The 25,861-nt window shown below is 35.9% G+C and overlaps 1 protein-coding gene across 1 annotated transcript in view; it reads right to left on the reverse strand.

The window, feature by feature from the left end:
- Positions 1 to 2,662: 2,662 nt before the first annotated feature.
- MTA3 (metastasis associated 1 family member 3) overlaps positions 2,663 to 25,861 on the reverse strand; it is a 128,919-nt gene continuing 105,720 nt past the window's right edge. Inside the window, exon 19 of the mRNA XM_026695832.2 lies at positions 2,663 to 4,148. Within this exon, the coding sequence (XP_026551617.1) occupies positions 3,998 to 4,148 (151 nt within the window). The 3' untranslated portion in view covers positions 2,663 to 3,997. The remainder of the gene's footprint in view (positions 4,149 to 25,861) is intronic.

The following is a 25,861-nucleotide window of genomic DNA, read 5'->3' on the forward strand; positions in this document are numbered from 1 at the left end:
AATTTTAATGGTTGAGAAATAAACATCTTAATCTGTTTTAAGTATTTGCTGAACAATGGATTTGTTAAGCAGAAAGAAAATCTAAATACCAACGATACAGAACACTTTATAGATCAGAGCGTGTATGTATGTGTATCATCACTCTGAGAAGCACAGAGCCGAAGACAGAAGCCTGAAGATGATGAATGAGACTTCATCAAAACATTTCCTAGATACTTCGAATCTTACATGGGAGAAAACCCGAACAACCAAAGATCCACATACAAATACCCTGAGAACCTCAGAAATATATATATATATATATATATATATATATATATATATATATATATATATATATATATATGTGTGTGTGTGGTGTGTGTGTGTGTGTGTGTGTGTGTGTGTGTGTGTGTGTTATTCAGCTTTGTTTGGGTATTTTCCCACATCATTCTAGTTGTGCTTTTAAAAGTACAACTATAATGACGTGGCAAAATACCCGAACAAAACTGAATACCATACATGGAAGTACCCGTGAAAACTTAAGAATGAATGAATATATATATATATGGTATAATTGGAAGAGATATGGAAATTATAGAAAGAATAGACATTGGCATAATGGCAAAAACTTAGTTTTATTCAAATTTTAAAATAATATATTACCACAAATGATCTGGGAATGTGTTGTGAAATAATTGCAGCCAAAATTGCAATTTAGTTCTATAGGACGATGTATGGAAGCAAAAAAAAAGAACTTATGAATAGAGTCTGCAACAAAATGTTTTGTTGGCATTCAGCACTTGCATCTTAGAGAGCATAATGGGATCTGCTTATTCAGAAAAATTGGTGTACTCAATGACAGGCAATTCATTAAAAGTCATTTTGTTCCTGGTGATGATTAATATTGGTCCTTGTCTGCAATATTGCAGAGTTATAAATTTTTCAACCTTGTTATAACTGAAGGATTATTTTTCTTGTTACAGCTGAAACATTTTTTTGAAGGGCATGGATTACCATTACTGTGGATTTAAAAGAAAGAAAGAAACCAACAATAAACCTATATTTCAGATGCTTTCAACTTCTTCAACTGTCTCCAGAGGGCCACTTATTAAAATTAATACAACACACAATCAATGGTCTACATATGCTTGATGATATTAATATATTACCTTTAAAAGTAAGAGATTACCTGAAAAATAACCTTGGTAACAGTAATAGTGGAATTTTCTCTTTGTTAAAAAAACAAAATGGATTATAACTCCCAGATTTCTTAAGAAAATGAGTGCAGAGGTATCTAATGTTTAAAGAGATCACTACCGTGTCTGCTGGTTTCTACCATTACTTTTAGTTGCAATGGAAGGGGAAATTGTAGGTCTAGCCTTTGCTAAAATTTGTGATGCCCCCAGGTTGCATGTATTTGAAATTTTCAGACTGAAAACTCATTTCAAATCTTATCACATCTACACTCACTAAGTGGACCCAGTCACAATGATATTTCTCTTTGCATCATTTAGACCTTCCCATTCTTTGATAGAAGTCAAGGTATTCCCAGGTAAACATAGACATTGGAGTGGACACAAAAGTCATCATATACATCATGACATCATCACACAGGCTACATAAAATGTGCAATTAGCATAATTTAAATCATAAATTTAAATAATAACATAATTTTCCACGTAACATTGTTCCAGACTCCCATGCAGGTGGTCCACTATATAAATATTATAGCCCAGATACAGGCAGCTTTATGAAAGGGAAGGGAAGCCTAATCAGCTTTTATTACAAATATGATGGTGATGACATTCTCTTACAATATTGAAAGAATTTCAATGATAACATTTCAGTAATCCTTCCCTAAGGTTGCAAACTAAGAGAGAATTTTGATCCACATACTATAGGGCATGATGGGGAATCTTATTTGATTATGTTTACTGAAGTAATTTATGGAAGATGCAAGTTCTGAACATAGAATTTCTAAATTGGTAATCTACTGGCTGGTTCTGTACATTTCCCATTGGATTCAATGAAATGTATCGCATAGACTACTTTAACATTAATTCCCTTTTTACATATATGGCTAGGTAAATAAGGTATCTATTATATAAACCTGTTTGAAGCATCAGTTACAGAACAAGTGAAATATTTTTTCAATTCGTTGAAGGAAGTATATAAATGCCAAACCATCACCACCATAATAAAGTTTGTCACACTGAGTATCGTGATTCGCTTCAATGCATTTGTTTTATTTTGATAAGGGAATAGGGATCCCATTTAGGACATGTCATCCGGAAAAAAGAGCAAGAACATACTGCTAAGGTGTAAACTTTACCTCAGTAATGAAATGAGCTTTTCCCATTCAGGGGCTTTCCTTATGGCATAACTTATTAAAAATGCCAAATTTCTGCCCTTTGCAAATTAGCTTGGAAAAGGGTGTGAAAGGGGAGATTTCTAGATGAATACTTATGAGCTAGGAATAGAAGCAAGTCCCAGTTAAGTTACTAGTTGATATTGTTAACCACAAAACAAAACAGAAACAGGCTGAGCAAACTGCAACCTTCTTGATATATTTCTGAATTACAATTGGTTGTCCTTCATGAAAAGGATTTTTTTTGCAAAGTTTGTGTATCAAAGTTGGGTTACCACTAAATCTCAATGCAGACCTGCAACTTTGCCCTCTAACAAAGAGAAATGTTTGCATGAATATTTGAGACCATAATTTATGTTTTTATTGTCTGCAGTGTGAAGAAGTCATCTCATGCTGTATCCATGACCGGAATCTAAAGTTGCCTCATATTGACTATAGTCCAGAATATCTCCTATCAGAAAAATGAGTTGAAGGAGTGTTATAGAAACCAAAGCAGTGTAAATGAAAGAAAGAAAGAAACCTTGCCTGCCATGGTGAACTGTTTATGCTGTCACCACTGCTTTAGAGGCATTTGGTTCCACACAAGATAGATGACATTGTTCTTGGTGTTTAGCTGCAGTGTAAATGAAAGATGGATCTGGGAAATTATAGAAAAGAGTTTTGTAGACTACATGTGGAAAAAAATCTTAGATGGAGGGAAGAGGAGGCAGGGTTTGCTCTGCTTTACTTAGAGAGTTCATTGAAATGTACGTCTTTCTCCAACCTAAGCAATTACAATTTATTTTTCAAAGCTACTTCCCATTAACTATCAAGGGGGAACCTTGTTTATCTGAGCTACTGGAGAGGACCGCTAAATTATACATCTGTTTCTATAAATAATGATAGACAGAGTTAAAGTTCCATTAAAGAAATAACTCTCAGCCTTAGCAGTTGCTATCCATAAAAACTGCAGTGAAGCATTGCTCCTGTTCAGGATATAACAGAAAAATAACTTTTCAAGATTTTTACTGATGATGTTTGGATGTATAATTCAGACCATATATGCTGATTTTCAGACAGTTTTTTCCCCCTTTCTGCTTCAGTAATAGAGTAGATTCTCTGCATTGATGAAACTGCTATGTCTCAAGGACAGTACTTTAAAATAAAGATTAGGCAATGCAATTTGGCAATTGTGCTTCAACAGACAGAGCTCCAAAGTTAGGATGGACTAGTGCAATTTATGCAAACCTTTAAAAGGCAGCACTTCTCTGAATATATGAAATGTATGATCGCTATGAGATAGTCTTGGCAAAAGAAAGTTCATCAGTAACCAGTAGATTTTCTGAATCTGCCTGAAAAAAAAGGCATTTTCTGTTTCTTCACCAATGATAAGAGGCTGCAATTATTAGCACACTGAAGAGACATTTAGATAAATCATTCAATATCCTTGCTTGCTTTATCGCAAAGTTGTTTTTGCATTTAGGGCAAGACTCCAATCTGAGGTTTGTTTTCCTTAGTAAAATAAGTCCCAGACTTGTCCTCAATTGTCCTAGCGATGTAAGGACACAGAAAACAACGGACTTCTGCCCAGCTTCCAAAAACGTTTTGTTATGGGGGAAGAGGGTTGGATAGGGGAGGCTTTTAAAAATAATCACAAAAGCAGAAGTTTCACTGTTGTGTCTTCATCTGTGAATGACTGCTCAAATTCTCTTGAGTCTCTTTGTGAGTCATAAGAGACTTCGCCTTCCTCAGAATTAAAGTGCACGGCATTCTACAAGCTCTTTTCAGTTGTGATCGCGTAAACTGCTTACGACGTTTTCTGTAGGGGGAAAAAAATAGACAAATGGAGGGATAAGTCATTTATTTAAGAATAATCACATAACCCTTGTGTCTGTAAGAGGAACATTAATAACTGATGGAAGGGTTTATTCCCAGAAAGACAACTTCGTTTACCAAAGTTTGGTTTAATGCATAAATAAGCACTGATAATCACAAGCTACTATGGCTACTGATTAGGATTAGTATGTGTTACTATAAGTGTTGCAGATGTGCTGCTAAATTTATTACTGAAGACCACAAGCAGGAAGATGCTACTTGGTTCAGATAAACTTCTATATCTAGTTGGAAACAAAATACTGAATTAGACAGGTATTTTGTTAGGTCCAGCAGGGCTTTTCTTAGATGTATAAGATTTATAAGAAATTTATCTATAATAATGTTATGATATTTGAGTTTGCAATACAGTATAATGCTTCCATACTGGTATCATACTTCCGATTGGCATGGAACTTTCCCAAATGATTGAAATTTCCCGTGGACATAATTTTATCAATTGCCAGAATTAACTGAATTAATTAAGTTAATTCAAATTAACCAATTAACCAGAACTAAAATCTTAAAGTATGTAAGGAAATTATTTTGAGGAATCCTTTTGGAAGAAAAAAAGTTGAAATCCTTGTATAAATAATGTGGCATGTTTTAAATATCTCAAGTTTTACTAAACAATAAATATGACACAGTCTCAAATCAATGCCTAACCCACAACTATCTTGGATATAAGAATACATTTTAAAACCCTACAATTGGTGATCTAATTGTTAAATTGCATCATGTTAATATCTCAAAATTTGAGAAAATATCTATTACTTAAGCCCAATTTCAAATAGTCCACCACATAAAACTCATTAGTTTAAAATTTGACATAAATTTTAGAAGACTCCCCTATGAATTAATTCATCATCAACCTATACCATAGATTGTTTTAGCCATAGTTTGTTAAACAAACACACTGTCTATTTTCACACTTCAGGCAAACCCAAAATGTATTTTTGTTCAGAAAGAAGTACAAATTCAGCTATTATGTCTGGTTGGATTGGTACAGTAAGTTATTATGTCAAATTATGGACTAGTATGTTAAGTAAACCAAAACCCAGCTAGCCATGGAGAGGGTGATTATTAATTTTAACTGGGGCTATCTAGTTGAAAACTACTCTTTCCAAGTTAACTATTACTTTATTTAATAAATTGATGTGACCGCCAATCTCACATACATGACTCTGGTGGCTAACAATTAAAGCAAACAAACAGAAAGACAGAACACAACTAGTAGTTAGAAACATAAATAATTTAAAATATAAAAAAGCAGCTTTGTCATATGAAGAATAAATTCCAGTCAACTGTGAAGCAGTTTACAAGTCTAGCTCAGACAGTCCTTCAAGAAAAAGTTAGAGAGATATATGGAAATCAGAGATGCTGAAAAAGGACATTGCTTTGCTACAGAGTTCAGTAGCAAGGACTGGCAGCAAAGAACACTTTCCAGTCACTGTAATGTCAGTCCACCTGAATGCTGTTCATCTGGCCATCAAGGAAGAAGCTAGAGATACAGCCAAGACTTGCTGGTATCCTCCTGGTGCCCAGACTCCTTGAATATCATGAAAGGTCATGATAGGATATGAGCAGGGATTGTGCATCTCCCAGAAGGCAGCTTTTTATCCAATTAATGCAATTTTGCTCCACTAATCTCACCAGTAAGGAGATATGGTTTAAGTTGTTATGTTGTTCAAACAGTGCCATCATTATGATGAGGAAATACCATGTGATTATACTGTGTTTAGCCTGCATAAGATTGTGTGTGTTATAGTCAAGTCTTCCTATTTAAGACATGGAAACTAGTGAGATGGTTATATAACCTGATTTATGTGTATATAACCTGATTTATGATTTAATTGATTGAAGTTGCTAAATAAATATTTGGTAAATAAAGCTTTCAGTGGGCCACTTACACTTCTACACTCAATGTCTCTTACTAACTACAACATGAAGATATCCACCTGATCATTTCTAAAGTTCAAGTCCACATGATGCAGCCTCCATCCTTCCCAGCATTCACTAAATTTAGCTTTTCCAACTTTCAGTGTTCTCCTGATCTGAGTCTCACTGTACAAATTTATATTCAATCCCTCGTTCACAATCTTATTGATAAAGTGATCAGGAAGGGGGCAGGTGTTTGCCAGGTTCCTATTCCCTGGCAGGTGCTTCAGTGAAAACATCCCTCATCCTAAGCCCTGGCAATGCTTTGGCTGCAGGAGAGATCAGACACTTCGTTTAAACAGAAATATCTGGCTGCATAGTGCCTGAGCCACACCTGCAATTTAGACATTACTCAGCTCCTTACATATATTGGAATATGGTCTTGTGGGAGACCAGTAGACATTGCATTTTCTCCATAATACTATGTTCTATTATTTTCTTTTCACTTCTTTCCTAGGAGCTGGCTGGGGAATTCTGGGAGTTGAAGCACATGTCAACTCATAAAACATTTCTATGCATATATAAAAGATGCTAAGGTTGGCAACACTGGCCTAGAGTATTAGGTACCTCACCTAATTTATACTATCTGTCTATTTGATCAGCTTTGATTCTATCTACTCATTTAAATTATTAGTAAAAAAAAGGGGGGGAAGAATATTATTCTGACATTCCAACCCTGCATCATCTCTCTAGTAACCTTGATAGTTTTTGAGAAAGAAACACTGATGAGTATTCTGCGAGAAAGGGGTGTTTGCAGGAAATGGTCAAAGCCGTCACCTATAATGGTATCATCCAAGTTCCATACATTTTTTATGCATCAATACACAAAAACAGATTTTAATTGCACTGCCATGATCTCATGATGTTTTAAATCACATCCTACAGACACGGTGCTCTGAATAGTTCTTTTTTTATTATTTTTTTAATGTATATAAGTATTAAATACATGAACAGTGTGACTTCTGGGTATTAATTTTCATACCCAATAATAATAATAAAATTGACAATTTTGATCATCTTACATTAGTCATACTCTCATCTTTCTAATAACATTATACAGAACAGTCATCTTACAACTTCTTATCCTTTCATCTACCTGCTGATTTTAACATGTTATATTACAATATTCATTGTGATATTCCCCTCTTTCTGACTAGTTCTTAAACTGTTCTTGACCTGATCAGATGGGATCCAGTACTTAAATTGTCTATTGCTCCATCTAACCCATATGCTATTCTGCCTATACTTACAAGCTTGATAATGTCACAAGGAATTCTGTCACAATCATGCACAAATCTATAGAGGAAGTATTTTCAGTAATATTTGAACATAAATGAGCCAGATAAAAATTGGATGCTAATGCATATCTGTGATTTTTTTACAATGACAAAAATGTGCCAAGCTATGCCGCCCACTCTTCTCCATTCCTGCAATGTGCACCTCTTCTTTCCAGGACAAAAGTTAACATTTTGTGGTATTAAACATTTTTTGGGGAAAGAACTAAAAGAGGATTTTCTTCCTCCTCCTGCAGCCAGCCTATTTTTCTTGATACAACAGTTGTTGTATCCTTATTCAGTTTGTTTATTATGTTTAATAAGGCAGCTTGGAAGCCCGATATGAATTGAGCCATCATAAAAGTATTATAGAAATTATTCAGAAAATGCTGCATTCATTTGGACACTGAGGTGTGTTTAGTCTACTCTAAATGGTGGTTTGGTTCAATGTAAGTGTGATCTATCATGGCTATGAAATATGTGGGTGAGTGCATATACAAGCACCATGATGGTACAATTAAAATTTTGCCCATTTTTGTACATGTCACACAGTTTAAATCACACTGTTGTGGTGACTCTTTTGACTAAACAGTGTAGACATCCCTGTACACGTATGTTTTTGAGCTCTTTAAATTTGATTTTCATTAACAGAAGATGATTATCTATAGGGCAATAGGATTTCCTATTTATATTCAACATGCCATTTGTGATTAGACAGGTTGACAAAGTATTGTTATAATTTTGAATGACAAGAAATAAGAAAGATAAAGAGTATGGCTCATTTTCTCTTTGAAATATATTTTTTATCAAAAAGGCAATAATTGGGGACAGCACAGATAACTATCTTGGAAGTTCAATTTCCTGTTTCTTTATCCCTTTTTAAAATATGGATTTTATAGTAGCCATTAATTCAATACTGTTAAGAATAAAACATTATTTGGTACTCTTATAAGAAGCCATTTTTAATAGTGTGGATTACATGTTGTCCCTTGTTGTTTTGAGAATTCCTGAAGTGTGTAGAGTAGAGAACAAGGAACTGCCAGATTCTCATGAATTTAATTAGATACTTTTCAGAGATACATGTACAGGGAGACCATGCTGCTTTGGGTATAGAAAGACAAGTTCATTTTTGGACATGTAAAACACATGTGCTTTGGTATTAAAAAGATACAACTGGGGAAAGGGAGTGTCATAATAAAAAACTTGAGGTGAGGTGAGTGGCAAACAAATATAACAAATAAATAGCACATCTTTTGAGCTACTCAGTACATGGAACCACTATCCATGCACACCACTATTGCCTTAGTTGTCTTCCTTTTAGTAATAACACTTAGACTTACATATCGCTTCACAATGGTTTACAGCTCTCTCTAAGCAGTTTACAGTGTCAGCATATTGCCCCCCAAAATCTGGTTCCTCATTATATACACGTGCCATGGAATTCTCAGCCTTCCATCCTTCCGAGGTCAGTAAAATAAGGACCCAGATTGTTGGGAACAATATACTGACTCTGTAAACTACTTAGAGAGGGCTGTGAAATTAATAATAGCTATTGCTATTTCTACATGCAGAAGCTAAAGCAACAGGCAATTTTTTACAACATATATTTTCATTATGCAAGAGGAATATACAGAAAATGTACTCAACTTATATCATATAATATGATATTGCTAATAGTACATTCTTATGCATGTTTACTAATCAGTATGATCCATTTTGGATCTTAATGTGAATTATTCTCATTCTTGAAGGAACTATAGGATTGTGGTTAAAGGTTTCCTTCCCCACCCCCTTGGAAAAATGAACTTTCCAAAACCAGATTTGCTTGATTAGCTTTTGGTAAATTTTAGGAAATATATTTAAATCTGGATATTTAAAGGAGAACTAGGAGTGATGCTGCTATGGTAATGCACCCTGATCAGGATTTTTCCTTGGTGCTTGATTGTTCCTCAGATCCCAAAGGATTTGTAAGAGCAATTGTAACTACATTGTTATGCTAGTTCATTTGTATTGTTAACTTTCCTACTGCAAGAGAGCAGTATAATCCCTCAGAATCCTTTTGGATTAGAATAACATATAAACCCAATGAATAAGTGAGACAAAAACAAGGGAGAATAATTAGCAGCTTTGCTTTTCTCACATATTGTAATGTTTAAAATCCGAAACAGCTTATACTGAAGAATGAAGTAAGTTTTACAATTTATCCCATTTACAAAGACATTCATACATTTCAATACAAATTCTTAACAAAACATAGCAAAACACCATCTTGCCAATTGCCATATTTTTTTCTTTTTGGCTTGAAATGCTAGAGTTAGCCTGGTGTGCATTGCAGTGTGGATTTTGTCTGTTCTTTTCCCATCATGGTTGCCACTCTTATCCTATTTTTTTCAGGTATTATTAATTAGAGATCCATGCATATAATCAGGCATCAGGATGGAAGAAGAGAGAATTCAATGCTCAGGATAATAGTAATGGTGAGACATTTCTCCAATTAAGCATAGTAAACTGCAAATCCAAGCATCAAAATGGATTAGACTACCCCCGGAGTGTGACTCGATTTGATCAAGCTGTTTCTGCAGTTCTGGACTGAGGTCTCAAAACAGACACAATGCACCCTAGAAGTGACAGGAGCAATCTGAACCATCTTCTGTTCCATTTAGCTCAGTGTTATATATTATGCTTGGCAGTGGCTCCCCAAGGAATTTTTGTCAAAGCTATTTGGAGATGGCAAACTAAGGGTCTCAGATTGATTGATGGCCTTGCCCAACTTTAGATCCTGTGAATTTTTAAGACATATACAGTTCATTAATTTTGCTGCTAAAATCTTCTGTTTAACACTGAATGACATTCTGAACTCCAGGGACCATTATTCTACCTGAAATCTGGAAAGCAGCTTGAAATCTGGGACACTCTAAGAGATGTTGCTAGGTACACATTTCATGCTATCCATAAATTCTTGATACTGTTTCATTCTTGCAGAGTGGTATAAACATGGTTTTAGCATGGAAGGAATAAGAATACAAATTCCTTGGAGTCATTATTGTTCCATTGTGATATTATTATGGTTGACAACCTGAATAGTTTGCAATTTATGATATTCAAGAGGAAGCAAACACACAAGAAACTAGCCCCATGGCCAAGCATCATTTTAAGAATCATAACAAGCTTATATAAATAGATGAACATTATTATCATTATATCATTATTATATCATTATTATCAGGGAATATTTTTCTCCCTTTGATGATCTTGAACAGATCTAGCAGAATATTGGAAATTGCTGTCTTAAAAAATAACAGTTTAAAAACTGACTATTCTTTCTTTGGAAAAGGTAGGGTTCTGGTGGTATATAAATTAAATAAATAAATATGGCAATTTTTTAAAGCAGGAGGAGGGAGTCAAAGAAAGAAATAGGTGCAATTTTTTTAGCATAAATGTGTTTGTGTTGTATTTTAATCTTTTCCAAATGCTGAAGGAAAAGTCAATGCCAAAAGTTTGAACCAGCTTTGGACATAATAGCTAATTCTAGCTAAAGCTATGTCTTATCCTTCATTTTTGATCATGTTGTTTTAAATTAAAAACTATTTATTTTCTATATGTCACTGCTTCCTCCATAGGCTCCCTAATACATGAACCCGTGTTGTTGTCCCCCATAACTACCATGCCCATTAGTTATGCTGTAATAATGCATGAGGAAGAAAGAAGAGTATTATTTAAAGTCTTCACAACAAGGAACAATGGACATGTTTTGTATTCTGGAATGATGAAATGTGACTCTTTAAATTCTTATAAAATCAGAGGGAGCTTCAGGAAGGAGGTTAAAAACAAGTTAAGATGGTGGCCATGACTGTGTGATCAAAATGATGCCAATTGTATGTGATACCTGTACAAAAGAAGTGGCACTAAGGCACTAAGCTAGAACCTAGGAGATAGAGAGTTCTAGTCCCAAATTAGGCACAAAGCCAGCTGGATGATCTTACGCCGGTCTCATTCTCTCAGCCCTAGAAACAGGCAATGGCAAACAACTTCTGAAAAATCTGGTCAAGAAAACTGCAAAAACTAGTCCAGGCAGTTGCCAGTAATCAATAATGAGTTGATAGCACCAAAAATAAATAAACAAAAATGGAAGAGATACTTCAGCCTATTTAGAATCAGTAATAAAATTTAAAGCATTTCCCTGACTTTTTATTCATAAAATACTAATTTATTATATTGGTCAATTTATTCCAGTGTGAGACTAAATCAAAAGCCAGAGAACACAAGCCAGGGAAGTGCTGAGCTTATTGCTTTTTATTTACTGGGTTCAGTGGATCTGTGGGAAATGCAGGACAAAAGTGAATAACAAGGAAGAGGATGAGGATTTCAGTGAATGATGAACCTAATAAGCTTGTCAATCCTTTGAAATATACAGTTTTTCCATCCCCACCCCCCAAATGCTTTATATTGTAAACCTTTATGAGATGCAAGAACACTATGTTTTCTACATAATAGAGATTATTTGTTACACAAAAATATATCATGAATAAAATAGCTTTCCCAGGAATCTTAGGGGAGGCACTGCATAGAAAATCCAGAAATACAATAATCATATAAGTGAATCCACTGTTTCTTCTGCCCCTTTCTTTTTACTTTCATGGATTAGTGAAATTGTAGGTATCACCCTTGAATAATAGCATAGAGTAATTAAGGAAAAAAGCTTGAAAAATCAATACAATTTAGGGATACCTGTATGGAGGGCATTGAGAAAAGCATACTTCCCACTTTGTTTTATTATTTCAGACTTATTTTTAACTGTCAGAGTTATCTTCTGCACAGCAAAAAAAGATAACATTCTAAAAATATTTTGTGGAATTATAAAGAGAACGAAGGAAATCCTTGCTTGGTTTTAGAACTAGGCAGATTTGGAACTGTTTAAAATTTGGACTGAAAAATAAGAGGGAATTTTCAGGCTCCAGGCTAGCTCAGGAAGTCTGAAAATATCCAGGAAGACAGCAGTGGCAAACCCCTACTGAACTGTTGTCAAGAAAACTGATTTCCCTGAAATCATCTAGAATTGAACATGACTCAAAGGAGGCATTCTTCATTACTCTCTTATTAATTCCTTTTTTCAGAAATTGCAACTGCAACCATTATCTGAGACATCTTGGAGTTAATATATAAATTGTCCTTCCTCCATTATTATATGTGCCAAATTTCACTTGAGATTTAATGCCTAATTTTTTAGGTTTATCACAGTTTATCATCTAGTTTCTTGGTACCTTATTACAGCTTTGTGTACATGTATGTTTTGCCTTTGTTTTTTGGCACTGCAAATTTTGCCTGACTGCAAAACAACTGTAACCCAATGTTTTCACAAAACTAATTGGAGTTTACAATGCACAAAACTGTTTTCACAAAGCATTGAGTTCACAAAACCCAATGCTTTCACAAAATTACTGGCATGGTTTTAAAACCTTAAAAAGAATGAGTTTCCCCTGCCAAATATCCCTTTTAAAGGACTGATGTTTTGAAGCAGTACAAGCACTAAGGATATAAATAAATGAAATTATCTGATTGTTTACTTACCAGACTAAATATTTGAATCTTTCAGACTAAAAACACAGTCCACTATCAAGATAATACAGATTCCTCCAATATCTTTCATGGTGAAATAACTAGACGAATCAACCCGTATATAGAAGATTGTTAAGCATTTTAAGAAAGGAAGTGCTACAATTTAAATCAGTCACTAGAAGTACTGTATGTTCACTTCACTTAATCAGGGGAAATGTTTATGGTAGATAGATTTGAAAGTGCAGTAATAGTAAGTTGCACACTTAACACACTCTAAAGTTTCTTAGTGTAGCAGAGCTGTGCAATGGGCACTTTTGAAAAAGGAAAGAAAAAGGTTTTTTCCCCCTTAATTCTGAATTTTTCTTTCCAAGATCTGAATGACATTTCCAACTTTGAATCCTCCTTTTTGAGGAGGGGAACATTGGAATTTTTTGTGTGCACAAGTAGGTATAATCTTTGCAACTCTGGTTGTCTTATTGAATAATTCTGAATATTTCTGGTTCTTGAGAGACACTCACACAAATATAGGCATCTGGATGTGCATTCACAGAACAATACACAGTGTGTTTTCAAAGGCATTAATTAACAAATATCAATGAATTTGAAATATTGTTAATGCAATACAATATTTTCTTTCACTGTCTGCACGCTGAAGACTAATGAAACTGAGAACTGGATCTTAATATGCAATGCTATATAGGTTTCTTTTCCGAAATACAAGCTTCACTGAATTGAGTAGGATTTATTCCCAGAATAGTTAGTTAAGGGCTATAGATTATAAAATTCTGATCTAGACTATGGATGAAGAAACTACTGCAAACTTCATAGGTAATATTAAATGCAGATGAATCTCACTTCCTACTGAAATGATAGCAATATCCCTCTCTCCCCCCCCGCCCCCAAGTGGGTAGTTCAAGAATAATTACAGCGAGATTAAGTAATACTTCAAAGGATTCCTTAAAAGAATCTTTGCAAGGAGTGGGGATCAAATGCTGTAGATAAAAGTAGAACAATAAAGACTATAAAGTAGAATTATTGTACTGAGAAGGCAATAATCTGGAGACAAACGCTATTTTCAAGAACAACAGCTATTTTATATTAAGTGTTTCTCTAATGTGATATAATTGTGACCACTCTTACTAAAATCAAAAGGTATGATCAGCAGACTTATATCATACGGAAGATCATGCTGGCGCTATAGTGAATATGTTCACAATAGAGTTGACACTTACCGTGAGAAGATTTCTAACTGCTTCCGCACTGAAATGAAACAAGCATTGAGTCATTCAAAAGTTGTTCTAGGCATATTTTTATTGGCCCATTGAAGGAAAGTCTACTGAAATAACCATTGGATTTATACAGTACTGTGCTAATTGTGTGCATAAGATTGATTAAAACTGAAAATATTAAGAATGATGCATCTAATAGTACATGTGGCTGTAGCCGTCTTCAAGCATTTTCTTATGAACACATGAAGACTCTAGAAGAATTCATAGATTGAGCTCTGTCCCCTTGATAAAGTTCAGAATCTCAACAGTGCTCCTGATTTGATAAATGATGGGCTTGGATCTGAAGGAATTTGCTGAACACAGCAGCAAGATCTAACAAAAGATCTAACAAAGCAGAGAGAGTACATTCAAGTGATGTAAAAAAAAACCTTCCTATAAGAAAGAAATGTCTCCAAACTTGGAAAATATTCTATCTCACATATTTGTACCCCATTTTCTAATTTAATGATCTTACATCATTAAAAACAACAGTCAATAAAATGTTCAGCTTGTTCTCAACAATGTTCACTTAATAGAGTTGAATGAGTGACTGTTTTGTTTCTGTATTTGCTCAGCTTTCATACGTTGTCAATGCATACTTCTGCTCTTCAAAAAATACACATAAATTTTGAATGCCCTTTAACATTCATCAGAATTAATGGTGGGACACCTTTTCACTAAAGTCCTGGAAAGTGATGAATGCAAGGAACAGTTAGTTTTTCAGGACTTAGAAACCATTGTGGGGAGGATGCAAGCAAATCCTAGTTTGAATGTAATGAAGCGAGAAGGAGAAAGAAGTTTCTTTAGGCATATCTGGATTTAAGTATAGCATGCTTCTCATAAAGAAATGTATGAAGTATAAGCAGTCTAACATGATTGAAACTTTACAAGGATAGCAATTTGGCATTCTTTAGAAAATTTTCAGAATGTGTGAGAAGTGGACATGGACTATTGAACTTGGAATCCAATTAGCTAGAGATCAACAGGTTGCTTACTCTGATGTGTGGGAATACACAGTAAGTTTGATATCTTCTAGTCTCTGTGAGATCAAACCCCTTCTTAGGCCTGTAATTGGATTCATAATTTTAATATGAATTATCACTACTTATATTGTTACATTTTTTTCTAAAATAATATAATAAAAATTCTCCTACATAAGAATCTTTCTGTTCCTGAATATATTCCAATAAATATTATTATTTTTCTTTCAGTGCTTTTTATGGTCAAAAGATAACTTATTGAATGCTGCTATATTCAAATACCTACTGTATTTGAATTTAACAAAATGAGATGAAAAAAACCTGCAGCACTTTATAAAATAAATATTTTATATAATCTCCAATACATTTCAATCAAAATCTTCCTTAGGAACTCTAGATATGACTTCATAAATATGGCCTTCAAATTTATGATATAATTCCTAAAAAGTAATATCATAAAACAGACACATTTTTTTTAAAAAATGTACCTATTGCTTAAAGCCAAGCCCTTATGTGAATTTCTTTATAATCTATTTTATTTTTGAATTAATATTGTAATTTTTATCCTATCTCTCTACATGTTTGTTCTGAGAAGATAATACTTGAAAAAAACTAGATTTCTACCAAACATACTTTCATATCACACCTGCAATTTTGTCCTCTTTTTGTATAGAATTTGGGAGAGGCATTATTTTTGCTTTTAATCATGTTGTGGGATAAAGGTTGATATTGCACTATTTCTTCCTGAAATAATACATAATGTGTGAATTATGCATGGCTTTTGGTATCCAACAGGCCAAAGTCAATAAGGCAGACATACATGAATAAATATTACAGTAGAAAATATGTCTTTTATATGCTGTTATGTTTTCTAGCAACATAACACCTATATAACATAAACAGGATTGTTGTACAGCAGACAAAGCCACTCTTTAATTTTTACTTCAACTCTCATTTGAATTTGTTTTTAGTCTCCTGCTAATGTTAAGGTTATCTTGTTTTTCTTTCTTTTCTTTCTTTTTTTGGTGCTTTCAAAAGTATTTTTTAATTTCTACACACTCTTAAAAAATGCTTATAAAGGAAGGAAAATTTGGTGGTTTTCTCCTCATTTTTCAATTCATTTTTCTAACATTTAATTGAACCAGATTTGGTTAAAATTAATGTGTATAACCCAGTCTTTGTATTATATCCTGAAAAAACTCTTACTTAAGCCTACTATGGATTTTGAGTCAAAGATGAAAAATGAGGGCCTTTTTTCCCAAAATAGAACAGAATAACAGAATTGGAAGGGACCTTGGAGGTCTTCTAGTCCAAGCCCATCCTCAGGCAGGAAACCCTTCACCATTTCAAACAAATGGTTGTCCAATCTCTTCTTAAAAACTTCCATTCTTATAAGTAAGGGGTTATCATTATCATTTCATTATCCCTGTGATTGTGACAGTGGACATTAGTGGGCAACCTATGAGACCTGTATTAGTGAATCTTTCTCTCCACAAGGAAGGTCCAATTCATGTTGTCCCAGAGCTTCTAAGGCTAAAAAAAATGAATCTATATTACAATGTTTTCATATAAAAACAAAAAAAAAACTAAAAGAAAGCTTTTTGTTGCAACCCCTGCCAAATTGAGACATATTAAATAAATAAATGTGTTCATGGTATTTTGAAGTCCTTACAAATGTTTAGAAATTAATAAATAGCTGTAACACAATGTGCTACAGACTCAGACCTTAATTCTTAAAAACCACTTCTTCAGGTGAGTTTGCAGTTTCTAGTCATAACCCAACTGCCAGTCACTATATTCTAGCATATGTTTTATAATAATTAATTCATGAATGCATCTATACAACTTGGTTTATTTATTACAGTGTCATATGGTACTGAATGTTTGACAGCCAACATATGAAACAATCACACTGCAAAGTATTATTTAGCATTCAAACACCCCATGATCAATTTCCAAGTATAGATTGCTTTCCCTACACTATAATTGCAAATAAATGTCAATAGATTACTGATTGCTTAATATCAATAAGTAGCTTAATGTATTAGTGATATAATACAAAGTTCTAAATACGTAAAGGGATCTATGGCCATAGATTTGCAGGAGAAAATTATCAGTCAAGACTGTGGCCATTAAATGCTGACTCTTCTTGGGGTCTCTCTCTTTTTTATATAAGACTAGGTTGTGGTATTAAAGATATGGCAATAATCAGAGAGATAAATACATCCAAAAGGGCCAATAAACTTCTGTCCCAGACAAGATATACCACTTGAATTGTCTGAACAATCTCTGTATCTAGCGGAATGGAAGAAGTTCAAAGTGAGCATTTTCTTCTTCATTAATAGCTCCCTGCCTTGCATAATCCTAGCCTGCTCTTTGATTTTTCCTTTTTTTTAATTCACAGAGGGACTAGCCAGGGAGACTGATCTTTTAATTAAGAGAGCAGCATCTGCAATATAAAAAGTGACTCTTTACAAACTTAAAAATGCAAACATGAAGCTTTAATGTCATCAAGGAAATGTTTAGAATTATGACTATTTATGTAGCACTTTCGAAAGTTAAAGCTTTTAAACGTTTCTGAAGAATTTATGATAAATAAGTGAAGCTGATTAGAAACCAGTTAATGGAGAATGATAGTTAAATAGAAACTTTATGTTTCAACGTTAAATGCAAAATGTTTAAAACAGATATTTTCTTGTTTTTGTCTCTAAACTTCTTAATTATTAGATGAACTTTGGATGTGATCCAGCAGGGCTTATGTAATTATAGGGCTTTATTCTGGTTTGAAGTTATAATTCAATCTTTGTTAGTTTTATCTGATTCTTCTTCAACTAGTTGCCTGATTCGGCCTATAGCCTGATAAAAACACGAAAAAACAAAAAACAAAAACAAAGCTTCAGATATCATAGCAAACAATGGCTCATTATCTATGTTTTTGTTGTGTATGATCAAGTTGGAACAGCAATCAGGTGAATAACAAGCATGCACACACATTTTCTCTCCTCATTATGTATTTTTAATGATTATTGCTGCTCTCAAACCATTCTTCACTCTGAAGAATTGAGAATGTTATACCAGTTCATTAAGAATCAACACAATATATTTTTCCATATGTGGTGGTCATGTATAGAACCCCAAAGTTATTGGAAGAAAATCAAAATTTGGCTGGAAGAAATGACAAAAGAGCAGATCAAATACAAACCAGAGTCCTTCTTGTTAGGGATCTTTGACAAACAAATTTCCAAAAAAGCGAAATGCATAACAATACACATCTTAACAGCAGCCAGACTAGCCTTCACCCAATGTTCATGCATGAATAAACGAGATGACACCTCCCGCCTACCAGCCATTTGGAAACCCACCCTCATGAACAGACGAGTACCTAACATGAAGAATGACACCAGACCCACACCCATGAGGGCCACACAAGATGCCACCACCACACTTCCACCTAGAAAGCAGACTCACACCCACACAGAAGATGAGACACGACCACGGACCAGAAGCCGCACTGCAGCTTCATCACTACCCACTTCAAACCCCTCCGAGCCATACATGAAGCAAACTGACACCCACCATGAAGATGCAGCACAACCATGAACTCGAAGCCAAACAGCAGGATCACAGCTCACCAGCTCAAATCCCCCAGCAACTAAGACTAACCTGAGCACAACCAAGCCCCCACCTGAACAGAACACGCCTCCAGCCAATCAGAACCCGGCCAACCCCCCAACCAATCAGAACACAGCCAAACCCCCTACCAATGAGAACACACCCCCACCCAATCAGAACACAGCCAAGTCCCCACCCAATCAAGTCACACCCCCACTAGCAGTTAAAAGGAAGAAGCAGCTGCAAGCTCACATCACTCTGAGAAGCACAGAGCCGAAGACACAAGCCTGAAGATGATGAATGAGACTTCATCGAAACGTTGCCTAGATACTTCAAATCTTATGCGGGAGAAAGCCCGAACAAGCAAAGATCCACATACAAGTACCCGCGAGAACCTCAGAAAACATATATATACAGAAGCCTAATGATGGCAGATGAGATTCTGCCGAAACGTTGCTACAACTTTAAAAGCACAACTACAATGACGTGGGAAAATACCCGAACGAAGCTGAATGCCATACATGTAAGTACCCGTGAAAACTTAAGAATATATATATATATATATATATATATATATATATATATATATATGTTGTTCGGTTTTCTCCCACCTCTGATGATGAATGAGACTTCATCGAAACGTTGCCTAGATACTTTGAATCTTACGCGGAGAAAACCCGAACAACAAAGATCCACATACAAATACTCATGAGAACCTCAGAAAACAAATTTATATATATATATATATATATATATATATATATATATATATATATATATATATATATATATATATATATATATATTTTCTGAGGTTCTCGTGGGTATTTATGTGTCTTGATCTGTTGTTCGGTTTTCTCCGTGTAAGTTTCAAACCCGAACAACCAAAGATCCACATATCTTACGCGGGAGAAAACCCGAACAACCAAAGATCCATCCATATATATATATATATATATATATATATATATATATATATATATATATATATGTGTGTGTGTGTGTGTGTGTGTGTGTGTGTGTGTGTGTGTTATTCAGCTTTGTTCAAGTATTTTCCCACGTCATCATCCCACGTCCCATCCCAGTTGTGCTTTTAAAGTTGTAGCAACGTTTCGGCAGAACCTTATCTGCCATCATCAGGATTCTGTATTTTGTTTGTCTGTGAGTCAGACTTTCACAGCCATTTCAGTTTTCAATTTGGTGCTAGCCTACTGCTGTGCCAGAATGGTTTTTTCTTCAACCTGACTGGTTGGGAGTCTTGGTCTGTGTTTATTGATCTTGGAGTTTGCTGTGTTCTGCTTGATTGGCATTTCTAATACCTTCTGTCTGTTTTGTAGCTTTTCTTTGTCTTGATTGGCTGGCAACATTGTGTTTCCTGTATTGGAGGCTTTTAGTGTGGCTAGGCTCTGAGTAAACGTACGGCTATCATTTATTAGGAAGCTAGGTTTCATCTGGGTGCCTGGTTGAGGTGTGTTTGAGCTGGAGGTATCAGGGAGAGTCTGTTTGTGCCCAGGTGTTTGCCTGGCTTGTGGTGTGGAGATTTTTTTGTTTGTGAGTGCAGGCTTCCAAATAATTGACAGTCTGGTGGAGTCATCTCTTCTATTCATGCTTTCAGGTCTTTTTTCGATCTCTATGGCTTCACTGATAATTCTGTAGCTGGGGTTTTCTATGGTGGCTAGGGTTTTGGTGCCATTGAAGTCAGTGCTATGACCTGTGGCTTTCATGTGTTGGACTAGTGAGGAAATGTGTTCCAGCTTTTTTACTGCATTTTTGTGTTAATCCAGGTGGGTACTTATTCTTCTATTGGTCTGTCTGATGTATTTGGCAGGGCATGATGCACAGGGGACTTCAGACAATTATCTGTCAATTATCAGGAAGCCTGATGATGGCAGATGAGATTCTGCCAAAACGTTGCTACAACTTTAAAAACAGAACTACAATGACGTGGGTAAATACCCGAACAAAGCTGAATGCCATACATGTAAGTACCCGCGAAAACTTATATATATATAAAACATTCTCAATTCTTCAGAGTGAAGAATGGTCTGACAGCAGCAATAATTGAACAAGCAGAACCTTGCCCATTTTTTAATCCATCCACTTAGGGCATGACTAAGAGCTCAAAAGACACTTTCTGTATGAGGCATTCATTTAAAATGTGCATGCAGAAGAGAAGGAACAAATATGGCAATAGAGTCAGCAGATAGGGATCTCCCTGTTCAAGGGAGGAGGAGGAGGAAGAAGGAAGAGGAGGAAGAGGAAGAGGAGGAGGAGAGGAAGAGGAGGTGGAAGGGGGAGGGGGGAGGAGGGAAGGAAGAGGAGGAGGAGGAAGAAGAAGGAGAAGGAGAAGACAACCTAGAATGGGCTATGATGCCAGAAAAAACAAGTCAGAGTAATAGATTTATATGTTATATGGCTGTGACATAGTCGACTTGGACTTGAAAATAAGTGAGTAATTTAGCTACTACTGATTTCCAATGGCTGGCAATAGTTCGCCTGAGTTTCAGGAACAGGTTCATTCATACCTAGTGATGGCATGAGCTGAATTCATTATGTATTGGGAAAGCTTTATAGCTTTAAGTTATTGATAGTCCTCATGATTTACCACAATTGAGATTGGCAATTCAATTGTTAAGTAAAGTAGTTGCTAAGTGAAAAGTGACTCCACTTACAATTTTACTTTGTTTTACACATCTGCAAAGGTTGTAAATCTGAGAATTGGTTGCAAAGCTACTTTTATCACTGTTGCAACTGCAGTCATTAAGTGAAATAGTCACTAAACAAGGGCTACATGAACATCAATTTTTACCCCCTTACTTTCCTGATGGGTGCCCAAGTTTGAATTGTCATTAGACCCTATGAATGAAATAGGATGGTAAAAACTTTGTTTCTCCCTAGGATCTTTTTATGTATGAACCTAGAGAGTAGTCCCTAGGGTAGTGGTGGCTAACCTTTTTGTTATTTCTGTGCAAAAAATTGTGCGTGCACTTGCACATGAATGTTCATGTGCCACCACCCAGAAGGCAATGTGCACGCCCCTCATGCCCCCTGTGCATGTGGCACAAACCCCCTATGCCGCCCCCTTACCTGCATCGTGCCTCACAGCTGATTTTTGGCCAGTTTGAGGCCTTTTTTGGCCTTCCAGAGGCTTGAAAAAGGCTTTGCAAGCTTTGAAGGCTGAATAATAGGCCTGTTTTGTCACTTCCGGTATTACAGGAATTAGCAGTGAGGTGCACACATGTGCAGTGAGGTAAGTTTGCCTGCAGCTCGCATGCCAGCACAAATGGCTCTGTGTGCCACCTGTGGCATGCATGCCATAGGTTCGCCATCATGGCCCTAGGGACTATTCAGGTCTTCAAGTCAGGCCTGAGTAATCCTTGCTTAGTAACTGCCTTTAGTTGCCAATCCCAATTGTAGTCTACATGGGCTGCTCCCTTAAATCTAGACATTTGTTCCCCCTGCAAAGGCTCCATGACAGAAGTTGAAAGCCTTCAAAACAAAAAAGAGGCCACACTCCCTTTATGATAGATTCCCTCATTCGCTGAGTCCCTCACTGAATCCCTATTATTGTCTCTTATGGTTTTAGGCTTTAACAAATAGATATGATAATTGCTGATAAAACATATACTGTATATTTATTACTAATAACTAGTGCTTCTTGGATTAGACATACAACAAGTGAATAAAATGCAGATGTGCTCTAATTGCCCTGGATCTCAAGACATAAGGGATCTGTGTGTGCCCGCATTTAATGTATTTACTTCAGAAAAACATCAACCTAGTAAAAACAATGCCTTGCAGCTGGGGAGATCCACAGGGGAAATCAAAACAACCTAGATGGTGGTTGTGATTCTGTAATTGGTTTTCTTTAATTTGTTTAATTTAAGCACTATCCAGCTGCAAACTGATTACGGGCAGTGAACAAAAAAGCTAAACAAAATAGGAAAATTCAATATAATATAATTACAAAAAAAAGTAATATGGAAGGAATAAAGAAGAAGAGATGGTGAGTCTACTAACAATACTTATACCCCTAAACATGTCTGGCAGGCCTCCAATCACCCTAAACCAAGGCTTGGCAGAATAACCCAGTATTTTGGACTTTCTGGAATGGTATCAGTGTGGGAACACAAGTACATCAGGGGGACTTCATTCCAGAGGCCAGGTTTTGCAACTGAGAAGACACTTCCTGGGCCCCAATATATGTCACTATTTGACTGAAGGGACCTGGAGCATGCCAATCCTGTCAGCTCATACTGGCCAGGCAGAGACCATTTGAGTGTGGTCTCTTAGATAATCAGTCTTATGACATGTAGGATTTTATAAGTCATAACCAGCACCTTGATTTGCATCTGAAACAGAAGTGGCATTCAGCAGGTTCTGACCAGTTCTGGAGAACCAGTAGTGGAAATTTTGAGTAGTTCAGATTACCAGCAAATACTATTTCTGACTGGAGATTTTACTGTATCCTTCCCCTGCCACATCCACCAAGCCACATCCAGAGAACCAGTAGTAAAAAAAATTAAATCCCACCACTGATCTGAAAGCAAACTAGTAACAGTACAGCTCATGAAACATGCCCGTAATTTCCCACACTGCTACATTCTGAACCAGTTGATGCTTCCAAATTGACTTCACAGGCAACCCCATGAACAGTGCATCTCAGTTGTTAAACTGTGACTATAACCTTCTGAGCCAGGAAAGGGTGTAGCTGGTATACCAGCTAGAATTATGCAAAGGTCTTCCTGGCCAAGGCTGACACCTGTTCATTGAACAACAGCTGGCAGTTCAGGAAGATCCCCAGATTTTGCACCACTTTTGAATAAGAAAGTGCAATTGTATCCAAGGTTAAAGGTTGAATATTCCCAAATTCAAATGGCCATAATGTTTGCCTGCATTCAGTCTTATTAGGATTCAGTCAGAGTTGGTTCCTCCCTACCCAAATCCTCACAATCTGCACTGGAATCAGACTTCAACAGCCTCACTTGGTTGATCTGAAGTCAGAAGATACAATGAGATATCATTAAGATACTGATAATATTGAACTGAAAAGCTGCAGATAATCCAACATTTTCCTAAAAATGTTGAACAAGAAGGGAATGTCAAACCCTGTGACATCTGATAAAGAAGAAACCTAGGGAGTAACATCTCCCCCACTCCAGCCAACTCTAACTGGAACCAATCCCAAATGGAGGAGAATCACCATTAGATGATGATTAACCCATCCCTAAACCCCCAAATCAAACCCAGAAGAATACCATCGTCAACACTAACAAAAACCATTGAGGGATCAAGGAGCATAAGAATGGATGTGGTACCTCCATCTCAGGTCTGGCACAGATCATCTACAAGTGCAACCAAGGGTCTGTCCATATTAAACCCCAGCCTGAAATCTACTAAAACAGATCTCGATAACCCACTTCCTCTAGAGTCCTATGCAACTGCAGTTGGATCCACTTCTCAACAAACTTCTCTAAAAAGAGGTTAGAGACAGTATGATAATTGTCTAAGATTTTTGGATTGGCTTTTTCTTGAGGCAGGTACACCACCATGTCCTTCAGACCCTCAGAAACCAACCTCTCCCTCAGAGGCCATCACCACCATCACTTGAACCCAACTGCAAGTCACCTCACTGGCCACCTTAATTAATTAGGAAGCATCTGGTCCAACAAACAGGTGGCTGAATTAATCTACACCAAAATTCTTCTTTGTCCACTTCTTCAAATTTATTGACTCAAACTCAAACTAGACCACAAAACTGAGCCTCTTAGACCAACCTACCGAGTCACAAAAAGAGGGTGGAATATGACTACAGCTATACTTTAATTTTTAAAAACCTCTTTCCCCCACTTGAAAACAGATGCTTTTGTTTTCAGGAATCAGAAATTTGAAGCTGTCAGTTCTTCTAAACAAATGATTAAGTAGACACTCAAGATGACATTCCAGTTTTCAATGTCCTCAGATTCTTGGGATAAATAAGGCAGAGCTGCACGTTTTTTTCTAAATTCTTAGAGGCATATAAGTCTAAACTAAATCCACCTGCTTCTCCTAGATTTGAAGACTGGATTCCATCATCAGACCATCAAGTGATGAATTACAACTGACACTTTCCCATTGCAATCAGCATATTGAAAGCATCTTCTCTGGTAAAGCTGGAGGCTTATAAATATGAATGGAAGGACTTTTTTTTTAAAAAAAAAGGCCAAGTAAGGAACTGGCTGCCTTTGGTTCTTCATATAGAGATGAACCAAATAATGCTCTGGCAAGCAAATTAAAAAGAATAAAAAAAAACCCACACAATCATACTATTGTGACTCAAACACAAGAGACTCAAAATACACAGAGGGGCATTCCAAACAGCCATAGCTTCCTTTCTGGAATGACTGAATAAATACTTATTAGAAGAAAATTAGGGATTTTATTCTTATTAGTATAATACTACAGAGACCCCCAGCAAAGTCACTGTTTTTGTCATATTATCAATGGTCCATGATAAGCCTCAGAAGACAAGTGGCCAGCACTGACCCTGAGGATAGCTGATTACTTTTCTCCATAGGAACTAATTGCACCATCAGCTAATATGGTATGAATTTAAGAGTTCATACAGGTCCTAATCCTTCTCTTTGCATGCCCCTCTCCAAAGAATAAAACCTTTTACGAAGCAAGCTTTTGATGTATGAAGATACTTTTAAACAGAATTGTCTACTTGATTACAGCTTTCAGGCTTAACATTGGGTATGAACCTATACATTTGATTGTAACACTCCATAGAACTGGTCCCCAAACTGCCAAACTTTCTGGAGTTTATATATGCATAGTCATCACATACACAGGAATGCATTTTTGTTTTCCCAAAATTATATTAAATAACAGGGGCTACCAATGCTTTTGGTTCAAGAGGACAGAGAATTTGGACATCTTGCTGCTAATGTTGCTGAAGCTCAGCAACTCCAACATGCATGTTCAAAAATGAGGCCTGCTGGGAATTGTAGTTCAGCAACATTTGGATTCACCACCCCCAATGTAGGCTCT

This window comes from Pseudonaja textilis, chromosome 1 (assembly GCF_049901715.1).
Source record: "Pseudonaja textilis isolate UNSWEBS1 chromosome 1, rPseTex1.2, whole genome shotgun sequence".
Taxonomy (NCBI): Eukaryota; Metazoa; Chordata; class Lepidosauria; order Squamata; family Elapidae; genus Pseudonaja; species Pseudonaja textilis.